General features: G+C 36.8%; 1 protein-coding gene across 4 annotated transcripts; it reads left to right on the top strand.

Moving 5' to 3' along the window:
• Window positions 1–4,230: 4,230 nt before the first annotated feature.
• Window positions 4,231–27,271, top strand: vir-1 (virus-induced RNA 1). 4 transcript variants are annotated; one of them, XM_017086264.4, is made up of 5 exons: window positions 4,231–4,248; window positions 5,877–6,061; window positions 20,213–20,380; window positions 22,262–22,446; window positions 22,642–23,108. In XM_017086264.4, the coding sequence occupies exons 2-5, from the start codon at window positions 5,998–6,000 to the stop codon at window positions 22,930–22,932; spliced, it is 708 nt and encodes a 235-aa protein (XP_016941753.1). In that variant the 5' UTR covers window positions 4,231–4,248; window positions 5,877–5,997; the 3' UTR covers window positions 22,933–23,108. The 4 variants fall into 4 exon arrangements, with proteins under 4 accessions (XP_016941753.1, XP_016941757.3, XP_016941756.3 ...); XM_017086268.4 differs by lacking the exon at window positions 4,231–4,248 and adding an exon at window positions 26,418–27,271 and having other exon boundaries at window positions 5,846–6,061; window positions 22,642–22,926; XM_017086267.4 differs by lacking the exons at window positions 4,231–4,248; window positions 5,877–6,061; window positions 20,213–20,380; window positions 22,262–22,446; window positions 22,642–23,108 and adding exons at window positions 25,748–25,874; window positions 26,418–27,271.
• The last annotated feature ends 552 nt before the right edge of the window (window positions 27,272–27,823 follow it).

The following is a 27,823-nucleotide window of genomic DNA, read 5'->3' as shown; positions in this document are numbered from 1 at the left end:
AGGAAACAAAATTGATGTACGTCAAATTAGCGTCGGTGACTCAGCGGCGATGGCGGAACGGTGGAGTCTGGAACATGGGGCCAATTTTTAATTATTGATTTTCTCGGCTTCTTGGAGCCGAATCAAAAAATATTAAATGGAGAATTCCTTAGAATGAAAATATCTATCGATCTAGATAGTTTGCAAACATATCCGACTTCTAGAAATCGGTTCTCTATCTATAGAGGTGCAGAAACATCGATGTTTGTACACATCGATGTTTTTTCAAAAAACATCGATGGATTCCATAATTGTATTATAAAATATAATTTTAAAAATATTGATGGAATTTGTATTAAAACTAAAAATAAACAATTAATTTATTCAGGTAACATGCTAAGAAATAAGAATAAAGAAATAAAAACATAAACAAAAGTTCAGTCCATTGAGATCATCTTAGATTCTAAAGGGATTACTTTGTAAAGCTATGATAATTCTTGTTAACAAACATAAGTTGGTCAACGATACCAGACTTCAACCGGGTACGGCGATCTGAAATGATTTGGACCGCCTTGCTGAAGGCTATTTCTGACTCGCAATACGTGGCTGGAATACATAAAAATTAATTAAACATTATTATTAAGAAAAAAGGAAAAATGTAACAAATTACAAACCTTTATCGTGCTTTTGTCCTTCTTCTTCTTTGAAATTTGAAGAACATCGATGCATCGATGTTTCCATCGATGTTTCCATCGATGTTTCTGCACCTTTAGTCCCCACAATTTTGTTTATTGCTCCCCTCACAGAGGTTTTACCAATATGCACGGTAAACCTGGTTATTGGGCGTTAATCCAAGCTTCTTGTCAGAAAGTATCATTCAGCTAAAGCCGTCAGTTTTTGAGAAAATCGCTTAGCAGTGAATGCACCTCGGATTTTCCCCATAGAAAAAAGGGGGCAAATATTAAATTGCACAGGGCTCCATTCTCAGACGTTGTACCAACATGCACGGTATATTGGCAGATTGGGGATCGCCTAAAGCAAGTTCAGTGAAAAAATCATAAAGATAAAGCCGTTAGATTTTGAAAAAATCGCTTTACAGTGGGGGAAGATAAATAATTAAGAGAAGTGCCTTCAGATTCAAATTTGAACCAGAAAGTTCCAAGACATGAACCATGTGGGAAAAAAATTATGTTTCGACGCTATCTCTATTTTTAATTAATTTGACTTTCACAGACGTTGTTCCAACATGCACGGTACCACGTTGGAAAGGAAATTAATTTCACTAATTAACTAACGCGGTACGGCGAACAAAAAGCGGTCAGTTTTTGAGAAAAACGCATAGTGCGTTGTGGGCATTTCATTTGTTCCAAAATTGTAAATAGGAACACATTAACCTTAAATCGATACCCTATGTCGATACCCATTTCCAATTTAGAGAATACTAGTAAGTTCGTCGTTGGAGACAACGGGAAGGGGGCTCCCCCCCAAAACGCCAACAACGTGAGGGCAAAAAGACTCGAAAGCGCCGCAAGAATGCGGCCCAATATCGCAACAAGGAAGCTGGACAGAAGGCGGCTGGTCATGAGGCGGCTAGCCAGGAGGCGGCCGCCAAAGAGGATGGAGCATTTTAGCCACACAAATATATATCAATAAATGTTACAAAAATAAATGCGTTGAATTTTTATTTTTATACCCGTTATTCGTAGAGTAAAAGGGTATACTAGATTCGTCGGCAAGTATGTAACAGGCAGAAGGATGCGTTTCCGGCCCCGTAAAGTATATATGTATAATCTTGATCAGAATCACTAGCCGAGTCGATCTAGCCATGTCCGTCCGGATGAAAGCTGAAATATTGGAAACTATAAGAGCTAGGCTAGGTTGGGATTTGGCATGCAGATTCATGAGCATCTTACGCAGTCCAAGTTTGTTTCAGCAGCGTGCCAAGCACACTCAAATGCCCACAAACTTCAAAAAAAAGGGTATGAAAAGTTCGTGTATTTTGTACAAATTCTGAGTTCCTTAAACGGGGTCAGCTAAACAATGCTGTTTTTCACCGATCTTCATTACAATCATTTTTTATAAATTACACTTAGAGAAATATCGAGTTTAAAAAAATTTTTTTTGTAAGGTATAACAAATTCGTGTATTTTGTACAAATTCGGAGTTCCTCAAACGGGGTCAGCTAAACAATGCTGTTTTCCACCGATCTTCATTACAATAATTTTTTTATAAATTACACTAAGAGAAATGTCGATTTTTTTTGTGTTGTTTCCAGTTATGTTTGTGTGTCCTGGGATCCACAATAATTTTATGTACCACTGATGGCTGTTGAGAATATCTCTGATTCGAGCGGTGTAGAAGGATTGGTTGCTTATGTTGGCTATTGATTGCAGTGAAGATAGAGAGTCCGAGCAAATGACGAATCTCTTCTTTTGTGATACAGCGTAATCGCACGCTGCATAAATTGCTGCCACTTCTGCCGTGAAGATAGAGCTATGTGCTGGTACGAGTGCTGTTTTATTGATGCTTGTGTCCGTAGAGATACTATAAGATCTATTTCAACAGTGTCAGGGTCAAGAGCAGAATATTTTGTCATAGTTTCTGTGAGATGCTTTCTGTGGCTATAATTAAATTGGAAAGATACGTGTCTAATTAATAGCTGCACAACCTAAGGAATGAGAAATGGAGAAAAAATACAAAAATATAAAAAGAGAAGAAAGGCATTAGGTCGCGCCATATTTCACGATAATTTTATTGAAATTCACAGAAGTTTAAGATTTTGAAGTTTTAAATAAATGTCTTAGTAATTTTTATTTTGCCAAGAGAATCGATGGTAAGCACTTGCAAAGATGACAATACTGACTCAATTTTTTCTCACTCTAATGCCTTGACAACCAAATCGTGTTTTTGGGGAATTCATCGCCTCGACCGCAAGAATGTTGTGTTAACAATTAACCGAAAATGGTAATTTATTTTAAATGCTCCACCGCCACTTAAAGGCATAGTGCAATCAAACCTGTATGTAGTAAAACAAAAATAGCAGTCCGAATAAAAGCAACGAAAGTGCAGTTAAATCGGAATCCGGTTCGCGGGACGACAAGAATTACAAGTTGTAGAAAACGAAGAGCAGTCTACAGAAGACAGAAGACTGGAACAGCTATATGCTGCAACGATCGAGATTTCAATCAGGTCGAGAACTATAAAGGAACTCGGGGCGAAAGGGGGAGGTTCAGGTGAAAGGGGCAGGGGATTTCATTGTCAATCCAAGAACGTCGCTTGGCGCGCGTTCCCTGTCGCTGTCTATATCTCCGCCTCTCTCTCATCCCCTCCATCCGTCTCTTTCTCCGGTGCTGTCGGCTATCTGCTTTGAATTTCTGATTTTCGTACACCTCGAACTGTTTTGGTCAAGGGATTGCCCTGAACGACGTCCACAGTCCGCGTATAATGGTTCCACATACCACATTCACTTTTGCCGCCAATGACGTGTCAATGAATGCTCTTTTGAATTTCTGTACTTTGCGTTACCTTTAAAAACGTTGGGTATATAAATGCAATTCTTAAAAAAGCAGGATCACAAGACTAAGAAAAGAAAATTAAGTATAATGCACATCCTATAATTAATAAATCTTTAGTTGTTGTAAAGTCAACTAAATTCCAATGAACTCAAAAAACATCGGTGTCGGAGAAATCGTTATTAAATAATGTATACTATTTAAGCCCAACCAATTATTGGTCTTTGAAATAATTTCTAAATAAAAAGCTTTTGTAAAACCGACGAATTTTCGGTAAGTTCTTAGTTCATTACTTAAATTAAAAAGAAATACGTTTTTATTCATTTATTTAGAATATATCTACAGAATAATTTTTTATTTCTTGTTATTCCTCTTTATTTTTCCTCCCTTTATATGTATTTATGTTGCGAGTGTTTCCAAAAAATGATACAAAATTCGTAAAAATTAATTTGTATTTCATTTAAAAGTGTCGAAACCTCCATTTTCACATGTTTTCAAATAAGTACTATTATAATTAAATTCGAGCATTTCTTGATCACTCGAGAAACCCTTTTCTTTCCCGCGTTTCTCAGTCTCTCTCTTCTCAATCTCTCTTTTCCGTGCCAGCTGGTATAAACGTGCGCTGGTATAAATAAAGCCAAAACCGTACGCAACCGTTTAGTCCGAAATATTTCATTAAAGCCAACGCACGCTGAAGATCGCGCGTTCTTCTCCGATCTTTCGAACCGAGTGATTCAAGCGACCTACAGAAATAACTGTATGACACCGGTAACAACAATAAAGTTTATGCAAATTCGCGGCGGTCGGCATGTGAATGTGAATGAAATTGTGTGTGTGAGCGATTTCCGCTTCGACGCTGACAAAAATGTTTACAAACAAACAATTTGAAGCTTGTTTAGGCTGTCTGCGCAACAATTTGCACCCCCAATTTGTTCACCCAGTTGCTTGCGAAATATATATATACTTGTGCTAACTTTAATGTGCTACGCCCAGCATAAACAAATGATTTCCAAAATTATCAGGCATTGAAAACCATAAAAAGTTTTAAGTTTCTAATTTTTGAAACCTTGAAAGATCTTTTTTTTAAAATGTTTCTGGTGGAAAATTTCATTTAAATGTAGTTGCAAAATGTATATACTGGTTTTTAAGCTATGTTTATTTTATACATGATAGTACTGATAGTTAACATATTTATTTTAATTGTTTCTGATAGAACAATTTAATCAAAATGTAGTTGCTGAATGTATATTTATACTGGTTTTAAAGCGTTATTTTATACCCTATCGACATAAACCTGCTGATGATGAGTTAGTGGCTATAGTATGATTTTCACGTAATGTCATAAAAGATCATTCATAATCGAATCTGCCATAACGACTCCCAATAAAATGACGATCTTTGGCATTACCGTTTGCTAAGTCGTGATTGAACTCGGCTCAATCAAGGCGTGACTGCTTTATCTGGTGAATTAACAAGAAGCACTTAATCATAAACATTTAATTACGGAGAATGGCCCCTCTGTTTAATCTCTAGCTCCGTTTTCATTTCTTTGGAAGAAAATTCTCGATAGCCTCGCTATTGGGAAACAATCAAATGAGCTTTTTGTTTTCGAAACTATAGCCTTGAACTCCAACCAAGCTCGTTGAACAGGTGATTTAAGCATTCGTCAAATTGACATAATTCCAGTCAATGCAATCGAAGTGGAATTCAAAATACGAATTGCGAATACAACGTAGAATAGAAAAACATTCAGCAACTGTGACAGGGACACGGTTGGAGACTAAAATAAAAATATAATGGAATAGAGAAGCCCGCGTGCAGTTAACGAAGCATAGACAAAAACTGATTAAGTAAATTGAAAACCCAACTAAATTTACGGCCCGCAGAGGTTGGCACAGAGTGTCTAAATACCCTTACAATCGAAGGGGTTCTGGTCTTATAAATAGATGAAGGTTTTTATAATTATTTATTTATTCAGAAAAGAATAGTTAGAAAATATCCCCAATTTTTTATAGCTCTATTATTATTAAAATTATTATATATATGTATGCTATGAAAATGCAGATCAATCAGTTAAAAATGTATAAATCAAAACGGGTTTAATACCAGGGTATATAATATTACTCATACGCTGCATTCAGCACAGTGGCGTCCCCGAACATTGGCCCCGTCGACCGGCACAGTAAGCCGTTCTTCCCACAACACTTGGCTGACCATTTAGAATACATGTATATTTATAAACACAGCGACTAATTGAGTGAGAGGGAGAGTGAGAGACTGGTCGGCAACTCACTCACTCGGTTTCCCACTCACTCGCCTGCCGTTTATTTGCCGCTTCCTCAAATCATTTAAGCGCATTTGACGATTGTTTGTCTTTCCACACAGAACGCAATCGAATCTGGTTGCCGGCCTACATCAACGCTTTGGAAACTTTGAACCCTAAATAAACACAGACAGCTAGAAATTACCTATAAGTGTGTGAAAAACAGGGACCAACTAAATAAAAATGAAGCTGCTGCTTGGAGTACTGGTGACCGTGCTGGCCCTTAGTGGAGTCTTTACATTACCGGGTGAGTAAAAGCCCTAAATCAACCTGTTGTGAAATGGAATTGGCAGGCAACAAGTCAATAAATTGTCATTTAAAGAATCACTTTCAAGTAAAAACATTAACAATTTCTTCCGATGCTAAAATTCGATTTTGTTTGCATTCTTTTTGATTATTTCATTTAAGTTTATTCATCACTTTAAAGATTACAAATATGTAGCTTTCCTTCCTCATATTCACGTCTGCCCTCAGTAATAATAAAATATGTATGTGAGAGGAAAACAGAGACAACCTTTAGACACGATTAACAAAGAAAATTGATAAGAAATGGGGATTCCAAGAGCCTGCTTTTATGAATACCTATAATTCTTGGTGATCTGGATTATTCTGGTAGAATCTTAAAGATCATTTCCAGACTTTGAAAGAAAAATTTTTACTACAAATATTTGGATTTGAGTCGCAGATTAAGAAAACAAAACTATTTTGTATGGTTAAACTAATATAAATAGGGAAATCAATATAACCATTTTTTTTTTAATTTAACAACATTTAAATTACGCAATTATTTATATTAAATAGCCCTTTTACTGGATTTAACGGAATCTTGAAGTTTAAAGTCGGTTCGCTTCCCGGATAATGATGGAAGCGTCTTGATAACAAAGCGAGGCACTTGACAATCAGCCGAATGCATCTTACAGATACACAAGTAACTACAAATGGCAAAATAAAATACCAGGGGTTCTCGGATGCGCGGCGCAGCATCAGAGATTCAGAGATTCAGAGATTCGGCGTCCTTATTGTCATCATCAGCGTTTGCTGTTCGCTGCCTTTGGCTGCCACTTGAATGCATAAATTGCTGGTGAAGCTGCCAGCGAATTGCAGATGGTGGGCGGCTGGTGGGAGTGGGCGTGGCAGCGGGTTGGCAGCTGCCACAGCCACTTGAAGTTGTCAAATTCGGTGCAGTCCAAATCATCTGCAAGGAATATGAAAATGTTATGCAACACTCGTAAATTCCCATTTTTTGGCTAAAGGTTGCTTGAGATTCATCTTTGCAATGAGTGCTTCAAATTACAGTGGACTGTTTGGTAAATTGATGGGAAAACATGACGACAGCTCTTTGCAATTATAAGTTAAGTGCAGATTTATTATTCATATACTCATGGAGATCTATGTTTTAATCGGTTGTAGGTAATATTATTTATAAAGAGCACGAAAAAAGGATATTAAAATAAAACATTTAGTTGTATTTAATCATTAGATCGGGCAATTTAAATGCTTTGTTTTGAGTATTATATATTTTGTGTTGGATATAAGTATAAAAACACGAGATTTTGAATTCAATGCTCATACATTTATTTATACCGATCCAATATTTCAGCAGTGTATGCTAAAAGTATGGAAAACAATAACTTTTTCTGTTCCAGTGATCAATTCATAACCAGATTATTAGTTAAATGACTAGTATTCAATGAATACCAAAGTTATTTATATTAAATTTTCCATTGTTTGAGTCAATAGGCTTGGAATAAAATTTAAGTTCAACTATAATAGCAAATTAAATTACTGGAGATGTGGAAAAACTTGATTTAAGTGCTAAGGGCAATCAGTTAGGTTTTTATTTATTAGCTCCCATATATGTATATGCAATTTACATATACTTTGTAAGACGTACTATTTTCTCAAATCTAGATACTGTTTTGACTCTCGTGATTATTGGGTATTTGCAGCTTTCACCCAACTCAAAATCGGTTGAACGAACTCAATATTATGCACTCAAGTTCTGCCTTTTTACCCCACACCATTTCTCGCCCTGATTGCAAGTGAAATGCTTGAGCATTTTTCAGTGCTTGTTCTCTTTTCTTATTTTTCTTAATTTTGTTTTTATGAGAACGTACCATGTCAGTGTCCCATGGCCAAAAGAATTGGGTTAATTATGGCCATAATTCGCTTTTAAGGCCTTTTTCCAGGGAATGTCTTTCTCTGCCCCAGAACAAATTGCAATTGCATGTTCACATAAATCACTTTTTTGTATTTTTATTGCTGTTCGTGCTCGTACGTGGATCTATGCGTGGAGTAATAAAACTCAAAACAATTATGAAAATTATTGGTAATTTTTATTTTTTTTTATTCTTCATTGTTGGCATTTGTTGCTGAATGGCCAGGCAATTTGTTTAATTTAGATAGATATTTATTTATGCAAATTGAAGTTAATTTTTGGACCTTTACAAATATTTTGGTAAATTGTATGATGAATAATGGTCAGATAATTAGCATTTTGTGTCTGGCCTAAATCAGTGGCAATTGTTATGAAGTGGAAATATTCAGAGTTCATTTATTGGGGGCTAAGCTGATTATGGAAAATTGTTGACAAAACAGAAAAAGCAGCAATTAATGAGGTTTAATTCAAGGACCTAATCAACCAGTAACTCTTTACTTATTATTAATTTTTATGAACTAAAGAAGATTGCAGCTGTTTTTGCTTTGTTTTGGTGTTGTGGTCACAATTTAATTAAAAACAAGCTAAATTCTGATCTGAAAATATCCGCAAATTGAAGCTTATATTATACCCTCATCAGACAAGACTTATTTAATTAAAGCTCCGAAACCAAAGTCAATTAAATGAATAAATCGTTTAAATAAAAAACACTTTTGCTAACTAAATAAAATGCTTAAAATTGAGTATTTTCATTTAAATTGACTTTACTTGACTTTGTCTGGTTGCTTTGGAAATTTGGGCTTTGCGGTGACTTAATGAAAAGAACGCAAATAAATTGAGCTCTGCACAAATGAATTGTAAATTAAATGAAAACAACAAGACCGACGGGCAAAAGCTACATTCAAGTTAAATGAAATTGTTTTTTTTGGAATTTGAACAGTAAACTTTAATTGGTTTATTAAATGAAAAAAATGTTGTCTTGTCACTTTTTACACTAATTCACAGAAAATGAAATCAACACCTATTTCTTATTTTGTACAAAATAAAACATCTTTTAGTTGTAACTTAATTGAATGTTAATGCTTTTTACTTATTTTATTAGATGACACAAATATTACATGACATTGAACTAGTAATTTAAGTGGTTAATTTCTTAATGCGACAACTGTTTCATCTGTTAGTCAAATGATGAATCAATTTCAACGAAGCCAAAACCTTTTTCGTTGTAACGTGACTTTGAGTTATAATAGAGGGAAATAGATTTTAATTGGATTCTAAAAATGTGTGTTTTTTTCTGGCTTTTAGTAATTGCCAGCCAGATCATTATCAAGTTTTTATGCCGGCTGCAATAATAATGGAAGTATTACCGGTATTGAAAAAGATCTAAAAATAAAATTTAAAAATTGTAAAAAACCAATACAAATCGGATCTTCTATTTAAAAAAGGCAGAAATTGAAAATTAGGAATTTATTTAAAGAATTTATTTGTTTGAAGCCGAATAAATCGAAAGAATTAATTACTTTATATTCTGCTTACATTCTTACTTAATAAATGGATAGAAAAAAATACGTAGTATTCCAAATTATTTCGCTAGGTGAGAATGGATGAGTTTGGAAATACATTTTAATAAAAGTGTAGATCAAACTAGAAATATGCTTACATTGGTTAAAATTATGTTTGGTTATAAAATTGTTGACAAGTTCTTGCCACGCCACACTACTTTTATTTTAATTTTCGCTGTTTGTTCGCATCTGTGGAATATCTAGATGCCTTTAATGAAACCACACCTAACGATCCATGAGTCATCGGCAGCTGTAAAAATAAACTAAAAGCTTAGCTAAGCACTTTTTTGTTGCATAGTATTTGCCTAATCAACAATGAAATGCCAACAATACCCCGTGAGACAATAGACCAGCGGACTCTCTAGACTCTGGACTCTCAATAGATCTCCGGCTGAATTGCAATTGTCAGATGTCACGAAGGGATTAAGTTGCCCCCGGCCCCCTGCCCGCCGCCCCTGTCCAATTAGGTGGTGACTCAAACTCTCGTCGTCTGTGATTGAGAACTACTGCAACGCAGTCCGCCCATCAGAATCAGCCACTTTGGCTCTGGTTCAATGTCACGTAATCGCTGCAAGGCCTCCCCGGGGGAACCCCACTCTGCCCCGCCCTCCGACACTCGACCCCGACCCCCGACCCCGACCCCCTCTCACCTCTCAGCTCGCCGCCTCTTTATGTTAATTTATGTGCTGGCAAAATGTGCAAGCGCCTCTAATGCTCAGCCACGCATGGCGCAAACCCAAAATCAGAAATAAATTACAGAAGGCAGTCGACGGCAGAGGCAGTTGCTCATAGTCAGCACAAACCGGGGGAATTAACAGGGAACAATCGCACGAAGATGGTTATGCGGAATGGTGTCTCAGTAATTAACCGGGGTTTATCATTATCAAATTGAGGAATTTTGATTCAGTTTCAGTTTGATTCCGATTCAGTTTCCCTCAATTCCGGCTTATAGAGCCTTAATTCCTATCATTCCCTTGAGTGTAAAAGTGCTAAATAGTGCTAATGTATATAAAAGATTTAATATATAAATTATCATGTATCAATTATATGCAATACATGCATTTCTTGTAACCTATAAATTTATATTATCTGTGGAACTGGAATCAAAACTTTTATTTAAAAGATACTATCGTGATTTTATTTACTCTTGTCCAATTATTACAAAAATGATGGAATTAGAAAAGAAATAAGAATGATCTGTAAAAAAAAATAATAAAAAAAAATCCTAATAGGCCTAATTACAGTCTTTCTAAGTCCCATGACCTATTTATATTTATTAAAAAATTTTAAAACAACCTGTAAACCAACTAAAATTTGACAGTTCACGACCTAACCCATCGTGTGAACATCAAAACGCACAGAAATAATTGTATATTATAATGAAATCCCGTACATTACTCAAATACTCAGCTGGCAGTTGCAATGTCAACGCAATGCAGCTTTAAACGATTTGGCAAAAGGGGATTTGCGGATGGCGAATTAGGATTGAGTGGGTCTGGCAGGGGGGGCTGTGGGTTGAAATTGGGAATGGGTTCGGATTCCCGAACCCGTCAGCAGCTGCTGCCATATGTCCTTCTGGTATGGCTGTAAATTTAATGAGATTCCTGTCAAATTAATTTCCGGTTATGATTAGATTTTCGTTAATAGCAATTTGCGGTTTTTGCAGCCGACCAAAAATATGCGAAATTCAACTCCCATTACGCCGCCCATTTCCTCCTTATCCCGGCTTTCCTTTTGAATTGATTTGCATTTGCATGCTGCATTGTCACCATGCAACATTTGCAATGACTGCACAAAGTGTCTGCTGCAATTATCTGTCCAACAAATTGTGCCCATCATCGTCATGAGTCTGTTGCACAATTGATTAACATTAAGTAGTTTAGTAATCGTAAATCATGTTCAGGGCCTCACCCACAAGCCCAGCTGGCTGTGCCATTTATGAAATTTTGCATATCTGGCATATCCAAAGCCCAAGAAGCCGAGGAATCATCTGGATGGTTGCCAAAATTGCGGCGCGTGTGGAGAGGTTTTGGGATTTATTTGAGCATATCAAATCTTAATTGGAATCCTTCTTCGAATTCTCAGAACCCGTAACACTAAGCTGCTTAAGTCATTGACATCTTTTGGGAATAATTGAGGACGTCTACTATTGATTTAATCCTTCAAAAGTATTTTAGAAAATCATGATTTAATTGATAAGCCTTCTGAAAATGTAGGTAATTCTACATACAACTACTTTTCTACATCTATTTATTTCTGAAATAATTTAAACATTTTCATCACAGCACTTACTTTGTTTTATCATATTCCCTATTGATATTGTAAACTAAATTTGTGCTCAAAATAGAAATGGATTACATTTATTTGGTTGACCAGTGTTCTGCTCCATCGATTGCAATTTGAAGCCGAATTTAAAGTGAAAGCTTCCAGAACGAGGCCCATACTCATTCAGGCCAGACTCAGACACACAAATCATTAACAATTGCAGCACCTGCCACACTCCCCTCCCCGCTCCCCGTTCCCCCGCCACCGAGACAAAACCATTTACAAATCAAGCCCAGAAATCAAATCCGAACGCTTTTTCATTCTTTACAAATTTTCTGCACGTACACGGCGGCAAAAATGATTCTTGATCCAACAGAAGTAATGAAGGCTGAGGCAGACAATGGCCGGGGAAAGCCTAAAATTAAACAATTTTACTTTTTGGCCATTTCATTTTTGCTGCTTTGCAGAATAATTTGTTGCATGTGGCGACGATATGACAGCAACAATTTCCGGGGGTGTGGGAAAGGGGCGGAGCGCTTCGTGTCCGGGACCAAACAATCAAAATCAAATTCAGATGAAAAAACTCATTTTAAACGCGACAAACGTAACGTTCAATCTTCCAGAACATTGAGTACGTGACACGATTGTCACATTTGGCAATGGGGATAGAGTCCCTTGGGGAGGGAGCGAGAGAGAAAGACCACACGGAAAGAAAAAACCTGATAGTCTAGTTTCTTAGCTCGTATCTTATACGCATATTTCAAAATTTAAGTTCTGAAATTGTGTTTATTTAAAAAACCTCCTCTTTGCAAATTTCATTTTAAATGTATGTTACATAAGAAGCACTTAAAAAATAATACTATCAAATGAATTTATCAGTGAAATATCATGCGCGGATCCACTGGTGGATATAAGAAATGGACCCCCACCCGTGCAATATGTATATATTCCAAATTGTTTAATTTATACTCAATTATTTGTTTTATATCCTCGGCACAACGAAATTCTGGATTCGCCAGTGATGAAATACATTTAGAATATTTAAGAAAAATATATTCAAATATTTTAACCAAAAGTAAATGCTTAATATTTTTGAATATGTATATTCCCAATGGTGTGTTTTGGACTTTCAGACTCAAATGTATCTTAAAATAATTTTTAACACATTGATTACTGCTCCCCAAAATAAAACATTTTTAAAATGCCTAGCTAAATATACATTTTTCTCTCAGTGCCTCCCTTCATAGTCACAACCAAAGTTTTTTCCTTCCGTTTGGTTTAGGCCCAACTCGCGTTTTGTTTTTGTTTTGCCAAAATGCAAATGAAGTGGAGAGAGAAATGAAAAATGAACGCAGCACCTGACTTGACTTGTAGGATAAGTTGGAGGTGGGCCAGGAATTGGGGCAGGGGCCTTACAGCCTGACCTAGCGACCCAAAATTAATTGAATTAAATTTGATTTTATATTTATTTCGCTTTGTTTTGGTTAGCGGTTCTTTCCCGACTTCCTTATTGCCATCTGTGGGCACGTAAAGTTGGCTTGTCATGCAAATCTTGGTTTTATTGCAACCTTATTATGGAGCACAAGAAATGGGGTTGTTGAAAGATTCATTCATGAAGTTATTTGTTTGTTTGGTTAATGAAGTGTTATTGTGCGCCAGAAAAAGGTGAGGAAAGAAATATTAAGGAATTTGTAATGCTTTTTAAATGTCGGTTATTTTATGTTGCTATATTAAATTAAATTTATTAATATATATATTCCATATGAACTAACCCAAACCACAATTTGGCACCAAAGAAAAATTTGAGTTATATAATACGTTTATTAATTATGTTTTATGAATATTTATAGTAATATTCTCAATAATATGACTAATATTATGACTTATGTATAGAGACTTCGATACAGTGAAAGTTGAGTCACAGTTAAACTGTTTTTACTATACTTTCTTGTTCGACTGTCTAGCTTTAAAAATCCTAAATGTAATCTCGACAATTTGTTTCGTAATTCCACATTGAGCCTTCCACTAAATCGAATTTGTTATCTCCGCTCAAGTCATTAACATCCCAGTCCAGCCATTCCTCCATTGGCCAGCAGGCCCACTGAAGCCTCCACACAGCCATATAACTCGAATCTGTTACAACCCATTCTTCAGGCCGTCCCCAACTTATCACAGCCTCATATGGAGTCGCCACTCAGCGCGACTGCCAATCAATTGTAGACAGAGGGAAATAACCATGCAGATAACTAGAACTCCACCGCATCCTCTAATAGGCAGCGCATCCGCCACACTTTGAATCATGCACTGGAAAAAAAGTCTTAGCTAAATTTTTTTTAAATATGATTTTGGCACTTCTGTTAATTACCAACAAATCACTTAACCTGTTTTTAGCGGACTGTACGAAAAGCGCCAACTAAAAAGTTATTGCAGAAACTTAATTCTTTAAGTTTCATACTTCATTAAAAAATTTATAAAAGCTAATAAAAATAAGGAATTAAAAAATAATTATGAAATATACGGGTTATATTTTATATATTTTTTTATAATTTTTCCAATGCAATTTCAAAGATGTAACTACTCAGCTTGGATCGCTAATCTTACCACAACTATAAAAAATTTTCTAAGTATGCTATAACATTCATATATTTTATGTATCTACTAATTAACCTTTTTTTGTGTTAATGAATTAAAGATTTGATTTTTTTAATTCTTAAAAATGATATTTGAGTGTACTCGACCCCAAAGAGTGGGCAATAGAACGGAGACAACCGTGAAACGAGACCCCTGTGTGGCCCCAGCTGTTGTTGCAACGTGTCACATTAATCAAGGCACCCAGTGGCACCTCCCCCCGCACAGCCCCTTCGGTTTAGTCGGGATCGGGTGTCAGGCCCCCATTCTCAAAGCTAACGTCATCGCACATCTCGCCCATCAAGGGGATGGCCGAAAAATCATTGTTGACATTTGTAATTAGAATTGATAGCAGCAGACAGACAGCCGCCCCTAAAAAGGGGTTTACCGGGGTGGGGACTTGGGTCGGTTAGCTAGGGGTTCAGACGTTAAACTAATTTCGTTTTCGTTTTTCCAAAGCTCGAGCCGGAGCGATATGTGCACTTTGCGAAGGGGTTCTGCACGTCCATCATTTGTTAAACTTTTTTTGCCGAACAGAACTGTGATTGGAAGGAGATGATAACATGTGCGTGCGATTCGCACTGGAACAAATTTAGGAACTATTAAAGTAAGGAAAAATAATGAGGATTACTTGGGAGACTGGGAATCTGAAAATGTAATAAGACAATAGATAAACTTTAAGTTCTCATATTTACATTTTACAATACACTTTTTAAAGGAAATTTGATAATACCTTTTGATAAAGTATTATAATGTACAGATTCCTATGGGAATAATAAGTAAGAAAATTTTATTTTTATTCGTTTAGACTTTTAAAATGATATTTTATATCTTGTAATAATGTTGATTATATTTCTATGATGATTCTTTAATGAAAATATTTTTTAGTGTGCTTTGAATGCTTGCTAGCAAAACAGCAGCACACACAATCACGCAGGTCAATTGAATGGCATTTCACTTGGAGAATGACAGCAACTAAGCTTCAGTCTGCACTTTCACTCGATTGGGGCTGTCGGTGGGTGGCGGTGGGAGGTGGACAGTGGGTGGCCAGCTCAAGAGCTGGCTTTGATTTCACTTTCGCCTCGACTGCTGTTGACATTTGCCCCCTGAACCCCCTCTTCGGACCCTCAAGTGTCGTAGATATGCGTCTGTGTGGGGCATCAAACTAATTTTCCCCTGTTTAGAGTTCTTGAACGTGACACAAGTCTGCACTTGGGCCCGGACCACCACGCCCACCCCGGCCACATGTGCCGCCCCTTTGGGCCACTACCACTGCCTTGGCTTCGACAGGCCTCTTTCGACTGTCGACTGTCTCTGGCCAGTGGTTTTCAACTGATTTGAAATCATTTTAACCCAAATTGCATACAATCGAGTTTGCCAGGAGGCGGAATCCCGACGTCCCTTCCACACACTCCGGCCGGAGGGAGCACAAATGTTTGTATGTGATTGAAATGCCTTTCTTTGGGCTTGGGTTCGGTTTGGGATTGGGTTTGGCTCTGCTGCGTTCTAATGGCGATGATGGTCCCCCTTGCAGATCCAGTGCCTCCAGATCGAATCTAATTTGTGAGGGTATTAGGCTAATGGATTAGGGCTGGATATATGAATTTAAAAGCGAAAGCACTTGCAGCAGGGAATGCGTTGGAACAGAACTGAGTCAAGAGGATTAAAACGGAGTGAGAAAAAACGAATATACTTCATTAATTGTGCTATTACTTTACTTGGGCAAAGGCTTAACGCACTTTAAGCCTCTTTCTTTTACCTTTTCGCTTTTAGTAATGGCTCGAAGGCTGGCATAAAAAGGAGATTCTCCGAAGATTTACATAGTAAACTAACTTTTTGCAACTAAAATCATAATTACTACAAGTGGCCTAAGCCCCTTCCTTCCGTCTTCCCCTGAGGCATTAGGGGAAAAACTTTTTACATTAACCGAAGTGCGGCTATTAAAAATTCATTAATTGCATGCAACTGCAAAACGAGCAACAAAGTCGAGGCAAAAATTCGCTGGAAAAGTTTAATTGATTTGTGAGCGCCAAAATGGTAAAATAATTGATAGATGGTCGAGAGGCTGATCAGGGAGGCAGACCTTAATGAGAATGCCCTGCAGTGAAAGTTGAAAAGTTGTATTTATTTTCAACATCATTTTTTCATATTTTGTTCGCCACCATTTCTATAATAATTAGAAAAGTTTTACCGCAGCAGCGGCAAATCAATTTTTTGAGAATTAAATTTGCAATTTTGAATGGGGCGACCGGAAAATGGAAAATGAATAGTGAAAAAGTGGTAAACTTGTCTCGGCAATAAACGAGCGAGTATTACACATATTTCATCAACAATTTGAACGTCCAAGTAATTGAAAACGCATGCATCGATGATGGCCAAAAAGCGAATTGCAATTTTGTATGTTGGCCAAAACCATATTGGGGCCACTCATCTATGTTGCCCCGGACAGCCGCAATATAAATTTGATGGCCAGTAGAGCCTCATCCCCTGGATACCAAAACGCAATGGAATCCCGGCCAACCCAATGCATTTGGCCAGCAGTTTAATTACCATTTTGGGCGCTCCGAGTGGGAAAATGCGAAGAGCATTTGATATTTTCCGGCAATTTTCCAAAGCCAACGAAGAAATAGTCATGGCAGTTGGCAATTATCTTTCCGCATTTATTCCTATTCCAACTCAAATAGATGTGTACATATGTGTATATCATATTTCCCTCTAATTCTCGGTCAGGCAGAAAGGTAAAATGTTATTAAATCAATTAAATAATTTTGAAAATTGTCTTTTCTATTGAATGCTTAGATATATTTTTGCTTTGTGTGTGTTTAATTACAAATTCAAGGAATACATTTTTCGAAAAACAGTAATTTGGACAAACGGTAAAGATAAAATTATGGGTGGTTACTTGAACTTCCATGTCAAAATTCTTTGGTTTTTAGACTTAAGAGAAGCAGTTTAGCTTAAAAATATTGTATGTTTGATAATTCTGTGAGTTTGCCACTAATTTTTTTAAATTCCGTACACAATTGAAATGGAAAATCACCAATCTCAGATATTATTTCTGGCAACGAAACACCTTCTAAGGAAACCAACTTCCGCCACAGAGCCCGGGATATTCCCAGAGCCAAGGCAAAGAAGTCCGGTGCACAAAACCATCATTGCTGCTCACTAAATTATGCAAAATTGTACAATTATGTTAATTAATTGACGCAGCCAGCCAGGCACTCCCACTGCTGCCCCTTGGCCAATTAGCGCCATAAAACGCAGGCCAAGCGATTGCCAGGGATTTTATTTTGGCCTCCCAGGAAAGCAACAAAAGTGGAAGCCCCAAAAAAATATATATGAGTGGCACGCCCAGTCGCTTGTTAACCTTACATAATTAGCAACAAAAATGTTCGTTGTGTTTAGAACAAAAGCGCAGCGCATTGCAGAAAATTCCGCAGTCCCTTTTGGCTTCCCAAAAATCTGCCAACTGGCTTTATTAATTCCATAATTCAGCAGAGGCAGAGCGGCTGTAATGCGAAAAGTCGGGAGAAAAGCCGTAGTCCCTTGTCTGGGCTTAATTATTGGAAAATTAATGAAACTGCCATGTTAGATGTTTTCATATTTCCTGTGCTCTCCACGTTTCGCATGATTAATAGCCTTAAAAAATGAATGAGTGGTTGGGTTGGTGGAGTGAACGATGGGGTTATCTTTTGTATTTTTCATTATGCTAATAGTCTTTAAAAAAGTTGGACATTGTGTTTTTAACAGTGGCATTTTTAGCTTTAAGAGTTTTTACCAGTTATTTGACTTACAGTAAAAATGTGACAACTTCGAAATAATTAATATTAAAGGTAATGTCAATGGTTACTTGGAACATTTAGTATAAACATGTATGAAATATAATTAAAAAATTGTAATACACTTGTAATGCAAAATGAAGGAAAAACTATTTAGTTACAACGTGCCTAAATAATAATTTAATTAATTAAACGATTTGGTAATCGAAAACAGTGTGACCATCTGACATATTTTTGAACATTTTTATTTATTGCGTGTTTTTAAACAGTACCTTAAGCTCATATTCGATAACTTTGGATACGTTTGCTGTACATTTGTGTATGCGAATAAATATATCCATGGTGCATATTTGCCAGCAGGTAGCCCACTTTCATATGCCCCACCAAAGGTAAATATTTGCACTTGTAAATGACATTCACGTCTGCCAATCTACCCCTTGTCACCGGGCGCCTCTGGCCCATATTCGGGGTCTTTGTTTTTGTTTCTTCAATTGCTCCACTTTACGTTTGAGCTCTGCGGGACTTAAGGGGTGCCTCAGTGGCAGGGGTGGCAGTGACATTTTTTCACAAAAACCCAAACATATTGCGGGCGTCGTGTATATTTCTCATAAATCGGCTTAAAAAGCGAACGTAAAAAGGGACCCGCAAAAGTGCATTTGTTTTGTGCACCCTGAATCAGACATCATATCGTATCTCGTGGTCCCCATGACCCCTGGGGTCACATACATTCGCCTTTTGCGTAAGCAATTTTACGCAGCACATAAAGCTTTTCATATTTCACATTTCATTCCGACTGGAGGCGAACAGAGTTGCCCGGAGAAGAGATGAGTCGAGGAGAGGAGTCAACCCTGCTTGACTTATTTTTAACGTTGTTAGTTGTGTTGAAAAGGTCCGACATCAAAGGGTATACTGGTTTCCAGAAGAAGGTTGTGTCGCCAAGGTAATTCACAGGTTCAAGTTCAAGGTAAATGCAGAGCTTGCTAGACATCTTCTTTAAAATAATATCGAATTGAGATTAACTATTGTCGTTGGTATAAAATCGGAGAATTGTAGTTTCTCGATATCAGTTGGGTTACATTTGATGAAGCTTTTTCGTTTTATGTAGAATGGAATACTCGTATGTTAAAATAACATAACATTGATCAAACAAAATTAGTTTTTCTGGAACCCTAACATGTCATTAAGAAAACGACCCTTAAGAAGATGAAACTTGGCTTCATGTATTTAGAAATTAACATTCTTTGCTGATGTGTTTAATGAGCTATAAGCTGTACTAAACTTTTTAGACTGCTATTCAAACTAAAGTTTATTTTATATACATTACATACAATTATTACAGTTAATTATTTAGTTAAAATTATATTGTCAGGATCCTGTATTATGCAAGGCCATCGTAATACTGGGTAACCCTGGTCGCCTTTTTTTCTCCTCCCCGATCTGTGCCCCTTTGGCCACTTGTTGTATGATGGCTGTGTTGCGTTGTTTTGCCTGTTGTCGCTGTCAGTGTCAGCTGCTGAGATTTATGAAGTGCAACATGCCAGGACTAAGGATTGAGGGAGAAAAAGATTGAGCGACGGCGGGAAAGGAGTAGGGCAGAATTTATCTACGCCTGCAACCTGACTGAACTCCCTCTATGCTGAATCCCGCCGAAGGACTCGTTATTTAGGGGCTCTCAGATAAACCTTGTCCCAGTTTATGAAGTAGCGAGAATTGGTTTTTAAATCAAAGTTTTGTGCTTCCTTAAATTTGCCTTGGAATTTATCAAATGTCAGAAGTCAGGCAGAGGTCAAGGGAGGTCTTGCATTATCATAATCCTGCGACCAAAAGGGAGAAAGAAAAATTATGCAGAGCAAAGATTGCGTAATCAGCGTTAATGAGGCAGGAAAAAGGGGTCGTTTCCCGCTGATTTGGCTAATTCAATCCCATTTTCGCCAGCCAATTTGGCTCTTAATGATGACTAACAGCGTTTAATTCCTACTGAAACAACCTTTTCTCCTTTCTTTCAGCTCGCAATGACCCGCAGGACGATGCGGAGGTGATTAAAGTGCCATCGCGCCCTCAGCCAGAGTCGGATTTCCATAACTTCCGCGGCGTCATCGATACAGGCTCCGGATATCCCTTCCTCCAGCCGAATCCTTCGAGCTTCAATCTGGGCTTCTTCGACTCCTTCGATGGTGAGTGCCGCGCGACACATGCGGCGTATGCGTGATGTGCTGCTTAATCGGCTTGAGCATTTATAATGATATTTTAATTAAACAATTTTTAATGTGGCCTCAAAAACTGCATGCAACGCAATTACATGTCTCGAATGCATTTAATGCGTCATTATTATTCTGCTTAACGATGATCGAACGGTTGACATATTACGTATACTCAATATTAGAGTAAACCAGCGGTGTATTGCGGTGTTCAGGCAGTGTTTGCAGCGGGACAAGAAATATAAATATTTAAAAGTATTTTTTATATAACTCAGATTTATTTAATGAAATGCCTAAAAAAGCCGGTCCTTATTAGGAGACAAACAAAATGTTTAGATCGTTTAGACTTCCATATCTCCAGCGTTTTACCATCAGCATATAGAGCATTAAAGTCCTCGAATTTATATTTTATTATTTGGTGCAATGCCATGGCTTAAAAGCACATCCCCTGGGTCAGGCCAATTAGCCAACTGTCCTTCGGGGACTTTTAAACTTTTCCATCTCTATTTCGGCCCACCCCCGTTCCATGGAAGTGAAATGAAAAACAATTTATCAAAATATTATGTCAAGTTCTTGTTGCCAGACAAAGTTTATTTATTCCCTTGCATTTATTTCTATATTTATGGTGGGCCAAAGAGAGTGGCGTGGAGTAGGTCAAACCAGTCTGTTGACCATTAAAAGTGAAAAGTTTTGCGCCTCTTCTTGCCAATTTCTGCTTAACTAAGACCGTAAGACGTCGCAGATGACGACGATGAAGCTGAAACTTCATAAATCTTATCCTAATACGTTCGAGTTCGAGGGGTAGGATAAAAACTTCCGAAAGCCCGGGGCATTGTATATGCATAAAAGTTGTTATATTCTTTGTTTTTTTATTTTTTAGGTTGGGGTTTGTACTCGTAGATTGTATGGGGTCAACGATAACGAAGCGTAGAAAATGGCATATAGACAAATAGAAAGTTGAACGTTGCGGTGGCCTGCGAAGTTTCTTGTCAGCGAATTATTTTCGATATACCCGCCGTGGCTTCTTATAGAGATGCACGTATTAAACCAAACAATAAATACTCTTTAAGGACCATCACATAATTCCTATTAATATAAAGAATTCAAAGATTTTTAAACATTTTTCAACCGTAAACGATGTGGAAAACTTTTTCCGACCGGCAAACTACATATTTTACCCAGCTATTTAAACGCATTAAAATGCAGCCCACAAATGAATTTGTCGACAAACGGCAATCAGCAACCGGGCCAAAACAAAGTCGTGCAAACAATGCGGTCAAGAATTTATGACAAGGTTGAAGAGAACGCAAAAAATCGACTAGGAAAGGCCAAAGAACTAAGGCGAAGATAGACATATAGGCGAAATAGAAGGGGCTGCAGTCAGGGGTTGAGGATTACAAAAGTGCAGACAAGAAAATGACAGAGACGCCGGCGACACAGAAAACGCTTTTTAGTGCGTTTACGGATTAGGGATTTTCAAACTGAAAAATACATTAGCATGAGACAGAGACGACAACGGAATGTCTTTCCCTTCTCAAGGAAAGCAATATCATGGACCAGTCTAGACCAAGGACACCTGCCGTTTTCCCATGAAATCCTTTGAGCGCCTTTTTATATTTTCTGGTTTTAATTTATTTATAAGAGTTTGGTCCTACATATAATTTTACAATTTAAACTCTCTTGAAAATGTTGTATGGAAAAAGACCAGTCTTTAAATCTTTTTATAGTCAGGATAGATATCCAACTAAGACCACACTATGTAAGGCTTGAGTACATTTTTTTTTTGTGATGGATAGTCAGAAAACTTTATTTTTTAAGTAATACTATAATTATATATAATATATATACCTTTCACAGATCTGTTCCGTCGTCTGCGCACCCGTCTTTGGCCCGTGGTTGGCAGCGAATCCGGTGAGGATGGAGCTACCCTGAAAGGTGACTCTGATGATTCCGGCGATGACAGCGGCTCTGGCTTTTCGTTTGGACTGCGACCTCTGATTCCACTGGATCCCAAGAATGCCAATACCACTTCCACTGTTAAGGTAAGTGGATAAGGGACAACCGAAAATTAAAACGGACTTAAAAACGCACAGAGCCCCACAAGAAGTGTGTAAAAATTCAGTGGTTTTACAATATTAATTTTACTACTAACTGAGTATATTGACTAGTTTCCACTTAATAATTACATCATATATTTAATTATTTTGAATGTAAGTTATAGCCAATCCATTTTCCAGGTCGTCGATGGTCACAAGGTCGAGATCAACGAGACGGTTTACGGGGACAGCAACAGCGTTTTCAAGGTTCGTTTGGTGAACGTGCGTCCTCTGGAGAGTGGCGAGGAGGTGGCCCAGGGGGTGCACACCAGTGGGGGCGACTTCAAGCCGGCGGAGGCTCCCAGCACCTCCGCCCCGTCCACCAAGGTCGGGGAGTTCGACGACGAGGAGGACGAGGACGATCGCCGCGAGCCTTTGGAGAAGCAGCCGCAGGACAACGAGGTGCGCGACATCGATGAGCCCAAGGTATAAACTTATTTACGACAAAGAAACACTTTCTTTGAAGAACATTTAACCTGGAAATGCTTCGCAAGCGCTCTACTAACCAATAAAAAAGCGAATTGTATATTGAGATCTTTCTATAAACTTGTAATATATCTATATACATATTTCTATTCTTTTTTAAATAAAGTTTTCCATAAAACTAAGCAATACCTATTGTAAATACTATATAAATTGCCTGCGTTTACTTTAGTCTACTAAAATTTATAACATCGAATAATGCAACTGGAATAAAACCTTATTGGTGATTTGGTTTGGTTGTGGTGTGCTTATCGTTTTTATTTACTTCTGTTTATTTAAAGCTTTCGTTTGCTAGTTTCTATGCTGTTTATTTTTATTTTAATCAATTTTTTAGTTCCGTTCGCTCTATAATTAAGCTTTGCTAATTTGTCAGGCCAATAATCTGTTCAAACCGCAATCGTAAATATTTTATTAACCCGACAAAATGTTTAATTGTACAATTAGACGGTTTTTTCCTCCTATTTAATTTCTGCACTCATATAATATGCATATTGGTTCATTGGATTTGTGAGTAGTTGTATCCTTTTTTTCGACAGCATTGCGTCTAAATTAATAATGCAAACAAATTATAGTTTGTGGCCACAGCTCGTAAAAAGAGATGTAACAAAATATTATGCAAATGTGTAGATAAGAAAAAATTGTAATGTGATGAGAGGGAAAAATTTACCTGGATCGTGTAACTGACAGATAGAGTTATGAGTTGAATCATGTCAAAGTTAATGCACGATAGGTAGGGGACTTAGCTGTGATTTTTGTACAGCTTATGGCTATTTTTTATTTTTAAAAGAGATTAATCATTTAAATGGAAAAGATGGGATATTTTGATGTTCACTGAATAACTGACGGGCTTGATTTTAATCAAAAAGGATTTGAGCTAGTAATTTTTGGATCCACTTTAGATGCTCAAATCTTTTTTCCTCATAGGGGTTGAAAAAAGAATACTGATTTACACTTTTACTATAAACCATGGATGATTTTCCACTTTAAGTAATTAAACATTTTCGGGACTCTTCGTGTGCACTTTCCATAAAGGGCTTTGTAAAATATGTACATTTTCGCCTCCCACAACTTTTCCCACCCCTCGGCAATTGGTCACACACGTTGCCGTTTCTTTGGCGGTGCATGCATCATATGCGACCATTTTTCTTGACGCTTTTGCTGCAAGTCCATTAATTACTTTTAGGCCATAATAAAAATTAATTTTTATTAAAAGTCATGCGCTCCGCTCGCATAAATCCTTGTCTTGGGCGGTGGCCCACCATTTCGCGGTGGGCGTGGCAGGTGGGCGGAGAGGGCTGCATTTATGAGAATTTATTGTGGCGAAATCGACGAGTGCCGGTTGGATAAATTTTTTGTTGCCTTCTGCGAGTCGGCATAAATCAGCGAGAAATTAATAAATGACCGTAAAAAAATTGCAATGCGGCGTAAAGCGCAATTATTAACAACTTTAAAGTTGTAAGTGACATGTCAACGTTTAAATACGCAATTTTAAATTTAAATAATGCCAGCGGTGACATTTTCGTGCCCGCAACGGAAGCAAGAGGAATGAAAAATAAAAACTATTCGCACAAGTTGCGAATTGCATTCGATTTGTTTTTATATTTTCATTTTAATTTTTTGTGTGTTCAACTTTATTTTTCATCTCGCGCGGATATTGAAAGTTGTGGTTTGTGTAGGGTGTAGGTGGAGGGGGAGAGGGGAGGCCTGGCTTCTCATGCGTTTATTTGAATTTAATATTCATGGTTATAAATATTAATACACACGGAAGGGAGTTTGTGAGAGGGGGTAGGGGAATGGCAATAACTCCTTTCCAGCTGCATTGAAATATTGAAAAATTGTTGAAGCCTGTTAAACAATTTGGCGATTGAAGCTTTTGCAAAAAGCATGTGCCATAATCACAAACACAGAAACGACTGAGGGTTTTTATATATTTAGTACTGAAAAGTTGAAGTGCACATAATTCACAGTTGTGTATTTAGGAGGCTGTGATAACTTTTCAGCAATTACGTTTTTCAAATATACGGAATGTAAGTCCGGATGCCCTCTTAAAAAAAAATTGAAGGCGCTTAAGTTTTCGTCATAGGAGTACAACAATATAATTAAATAGAATACTTATCATCAACATCAACCGTCAAATCAGTCTAGCCATGTCCGTTTATTTTATTGTTTATATTTTTTTGTTAAGAAAAAGTACTTTAAAAATGTTGACAAGAATTTTTAAATATATTTCTGTGAGAACCAGCTACATTTGATTGCTTTAAGAATTTCAACTGTTAGTAAATCACCATATCTTTTTTATTGCAACAAACCACAGAAAAAATTTTTCAATCAATTAGAATTCCCGAGAAATTTAAAAGAAACTGAGGTGACTAAGTCGCAGTTAATCTGCATAAAGTTATAATGGCACTGCCTTCGTTTCTCATCTCAAAATAAGATTTTAACTGATCCCGCAGGTTAAAAATAAACAAATGTGTAAAAAGTTGCAGGCATTTTTAATATAAATTTCTTAGAAAAAGTAGCAAAATTAAACAGATCTACAGCGGAAGAATTGTGTATATGACGTCACAAGACAAGAGTGAGTGAGAGGGACTGATCTGAATGCTGATTTATCATCAAAGGAAGGTGAATCACAAGTCGAGCAATGAATAACAAACAGAAATAATGAATGAAGACATTACTGAGAGAGAAATATCTAAGAAACAGAGAATACAGTCTGATAAGGTATATCTTTTGTCTCTCTCTAACACTCGTTGTAGGGTAAGCTTCTGTCAGTCTGCCTCTCTTTTTCCCTCAAGCTTGTTGACCATAGAGTCTCTTATAAAAGTTTAAGCTTGACTTGTCAGCAGCTCAGTTAAAGATTGGAAGGCAACCAAGAAACTGGTGTGACTATTGTGAGTTTTAAAAAAACACTAAAAATATAACAATGGACATTCATTTTTGAACGCAGTGATAAAATTGTATAAATAATTAGTGAAAATGTCTGGTTCTTACAACTCTTCTGTTATGAAGAGAATAGTCCAAACGGTTCTTCATAGAAAAACGTTGGTATCCAGACAGACTGATACATACTAAAAAGGAAAGCTGATTAAAAAATGAAATAATTTTTATAAAAAACCACTTAGCTGAAAGTTATAGAATGCTAGGGTACATTGCAGAATATATATCACCTTTTTTCGAATTCTAAATTTGTTTCCATGTTTTTCACTTTATATAAAGAGAAACAAAATGAGTTCCGATTGCCTTTTAATAATAAAATAAATTTTTTTTTATTCCAAAAACCGCATGTAGCTGTCTAACGTTAACCAATATTTAACACAAAAGATTGGCCCTTATAAGCAATCAAACATTAATTTCGATCTTTTATTTAATTTATTTCGCACACATGCCCACATTTTGCACATTTACACCACTAAACTCACAAAATCGATGCACAGTCCACAACACCAACAACCACAAGTTATACAACAAGACTTGACACCAGCTCACCCGCAGACTCAGAATTCGAAGCTTCTGGTATCAGCGAGGATATAGCGGAGACTCTCTCGGAAGAACAAAAAAAGACGATGGATCAGCTGAAGGAAATGATGGCATCCGTGCAAAAAGAGATTAATCATGAAGAAGATTTGGAGCTGGCTCACGAGGACAAAGAGTATTTGGAAAAAAAGGAGAAGAGGGAGCGTGAAGAATTGGAATCCTCTGATGACGAAGATGGCGAGGCTACAACTCCTGTCGTAATGAGCGAAACTTTCAACGATGAGTGGGCTGAATTTGACCAGGATCAGGATCAGGATGAGGGTCAAGATAACGAATTCGATAACGATCTGAACAACGAGATCGATATCGAGGAGAACTTTGTGCCTGTTGACCTTTCCAACGATATAGCTGTCAACGACATTGCTGCAGCAGATCCTAATTTTCAGCATAATCCGGACGCAGAATTCATTGTGGACCCATCTGTAGTAAGAACTATGCCCATGTTTGAAAAGCTTTCCGTGGGAGAGCCTTCGAAATGAGGACAGTGTTTCCATCTCTAGTCTTGGCATTGTCTTTAATATTAAGTCCTAGTATGTAAGAATTCATCGAGGACATCTCTGAGAGATCCAAAGAAATCGGCATTCTCTTTAATTCTAATTTATCGTATTTATTTCGACAGAAAAGAGTATTAAGTGCATCCAAAATTATTTATTGCTAAAATACATCAAATGAAAGATTTAAGTATTCTAATAACAATAAGTAAAATTATTTCGACTATCAATAAAATAGTAAAATAAAATAAGTGCGATATTTATTTACAAGGTTTCATTATTCTTACGAAATATATAAATATTTATAAAGGATTTTTGATAGTAATATTTATTCTACTACTTGAAATAAAAGTGAGTAATTATCAATAAGCCGCTTCATTCAATTGCTTAAAAAGCGCAAACGAACACACTTAACAAATAATATTCCAAACAACTCTGGAATATTGTCCATCTTGATTGCGCCTTGATTTACTCTGAATAAATGAATTGATTAACCAACGAGAGCTTTTAAAGCCTTAACAAAAATGCAGCATATTTTCAGGCTTATTTATAGAGATTCAACAGATTTAAATTGAATATGGGCATAAAATGCTTGATAGGCATTATATGCCTCATTAGTTCTCTGTATTTAAAAAAACTACTAGTTAATTATTTTTTCCATACTTTGCATCAGGGTAATTAATTGTGGTCAACTTATGGTTAACTTAATTGCCTGTTATTCTTTTGTCAAATAAATCCATGGACCATAAGAGCTTATTAATTGACGAATTATAGTCTGCCAGTAGAAAAGCGACTACGGAAAGTAACTGTTTAAT

Source organism: Drosophila suzukii, chromosome 2L, assembly GCF_043229965.1.
Source record: "Drosophila suzukii chromosome 2L, CBGP_Dsuzu_IsoJpt1.0, whole genome shotgun sequence".
Classification (NCBI taxonomy): domain Eukaryota; kingdom Metazoa; phylum Arthropoda; class Insecta; order Diptera; family Drosophilidae; genus Drosophila; species Drosophila suzukii.
This window is presented reverse-complemented; position numbering and strand designations above follow the sequence as displayed.

Coding starts and splice junctions, on each gene's coding strand:
- vir-1 (XM_017086268.4), top strand. CDS start 5,998: ATGAAGCTGCTGCTTGGAGTACTGGTGACCGTGCTGGCCCTTAGTGGA. Junction 20,381..22,261: donor CTTCTTCGACTCCTTCGATG/GTGAGTGCCGCG, acceptor TACCTTTCACAG/ATCTGTTCCGTCGTCTGCGC. Junction 22,927..26,417: donor GCGACATCGATGAGCCCAAG/GTATAAACTTAT, acceptor ATCGATGCACAG/TCCACAACACCAACAACCAC.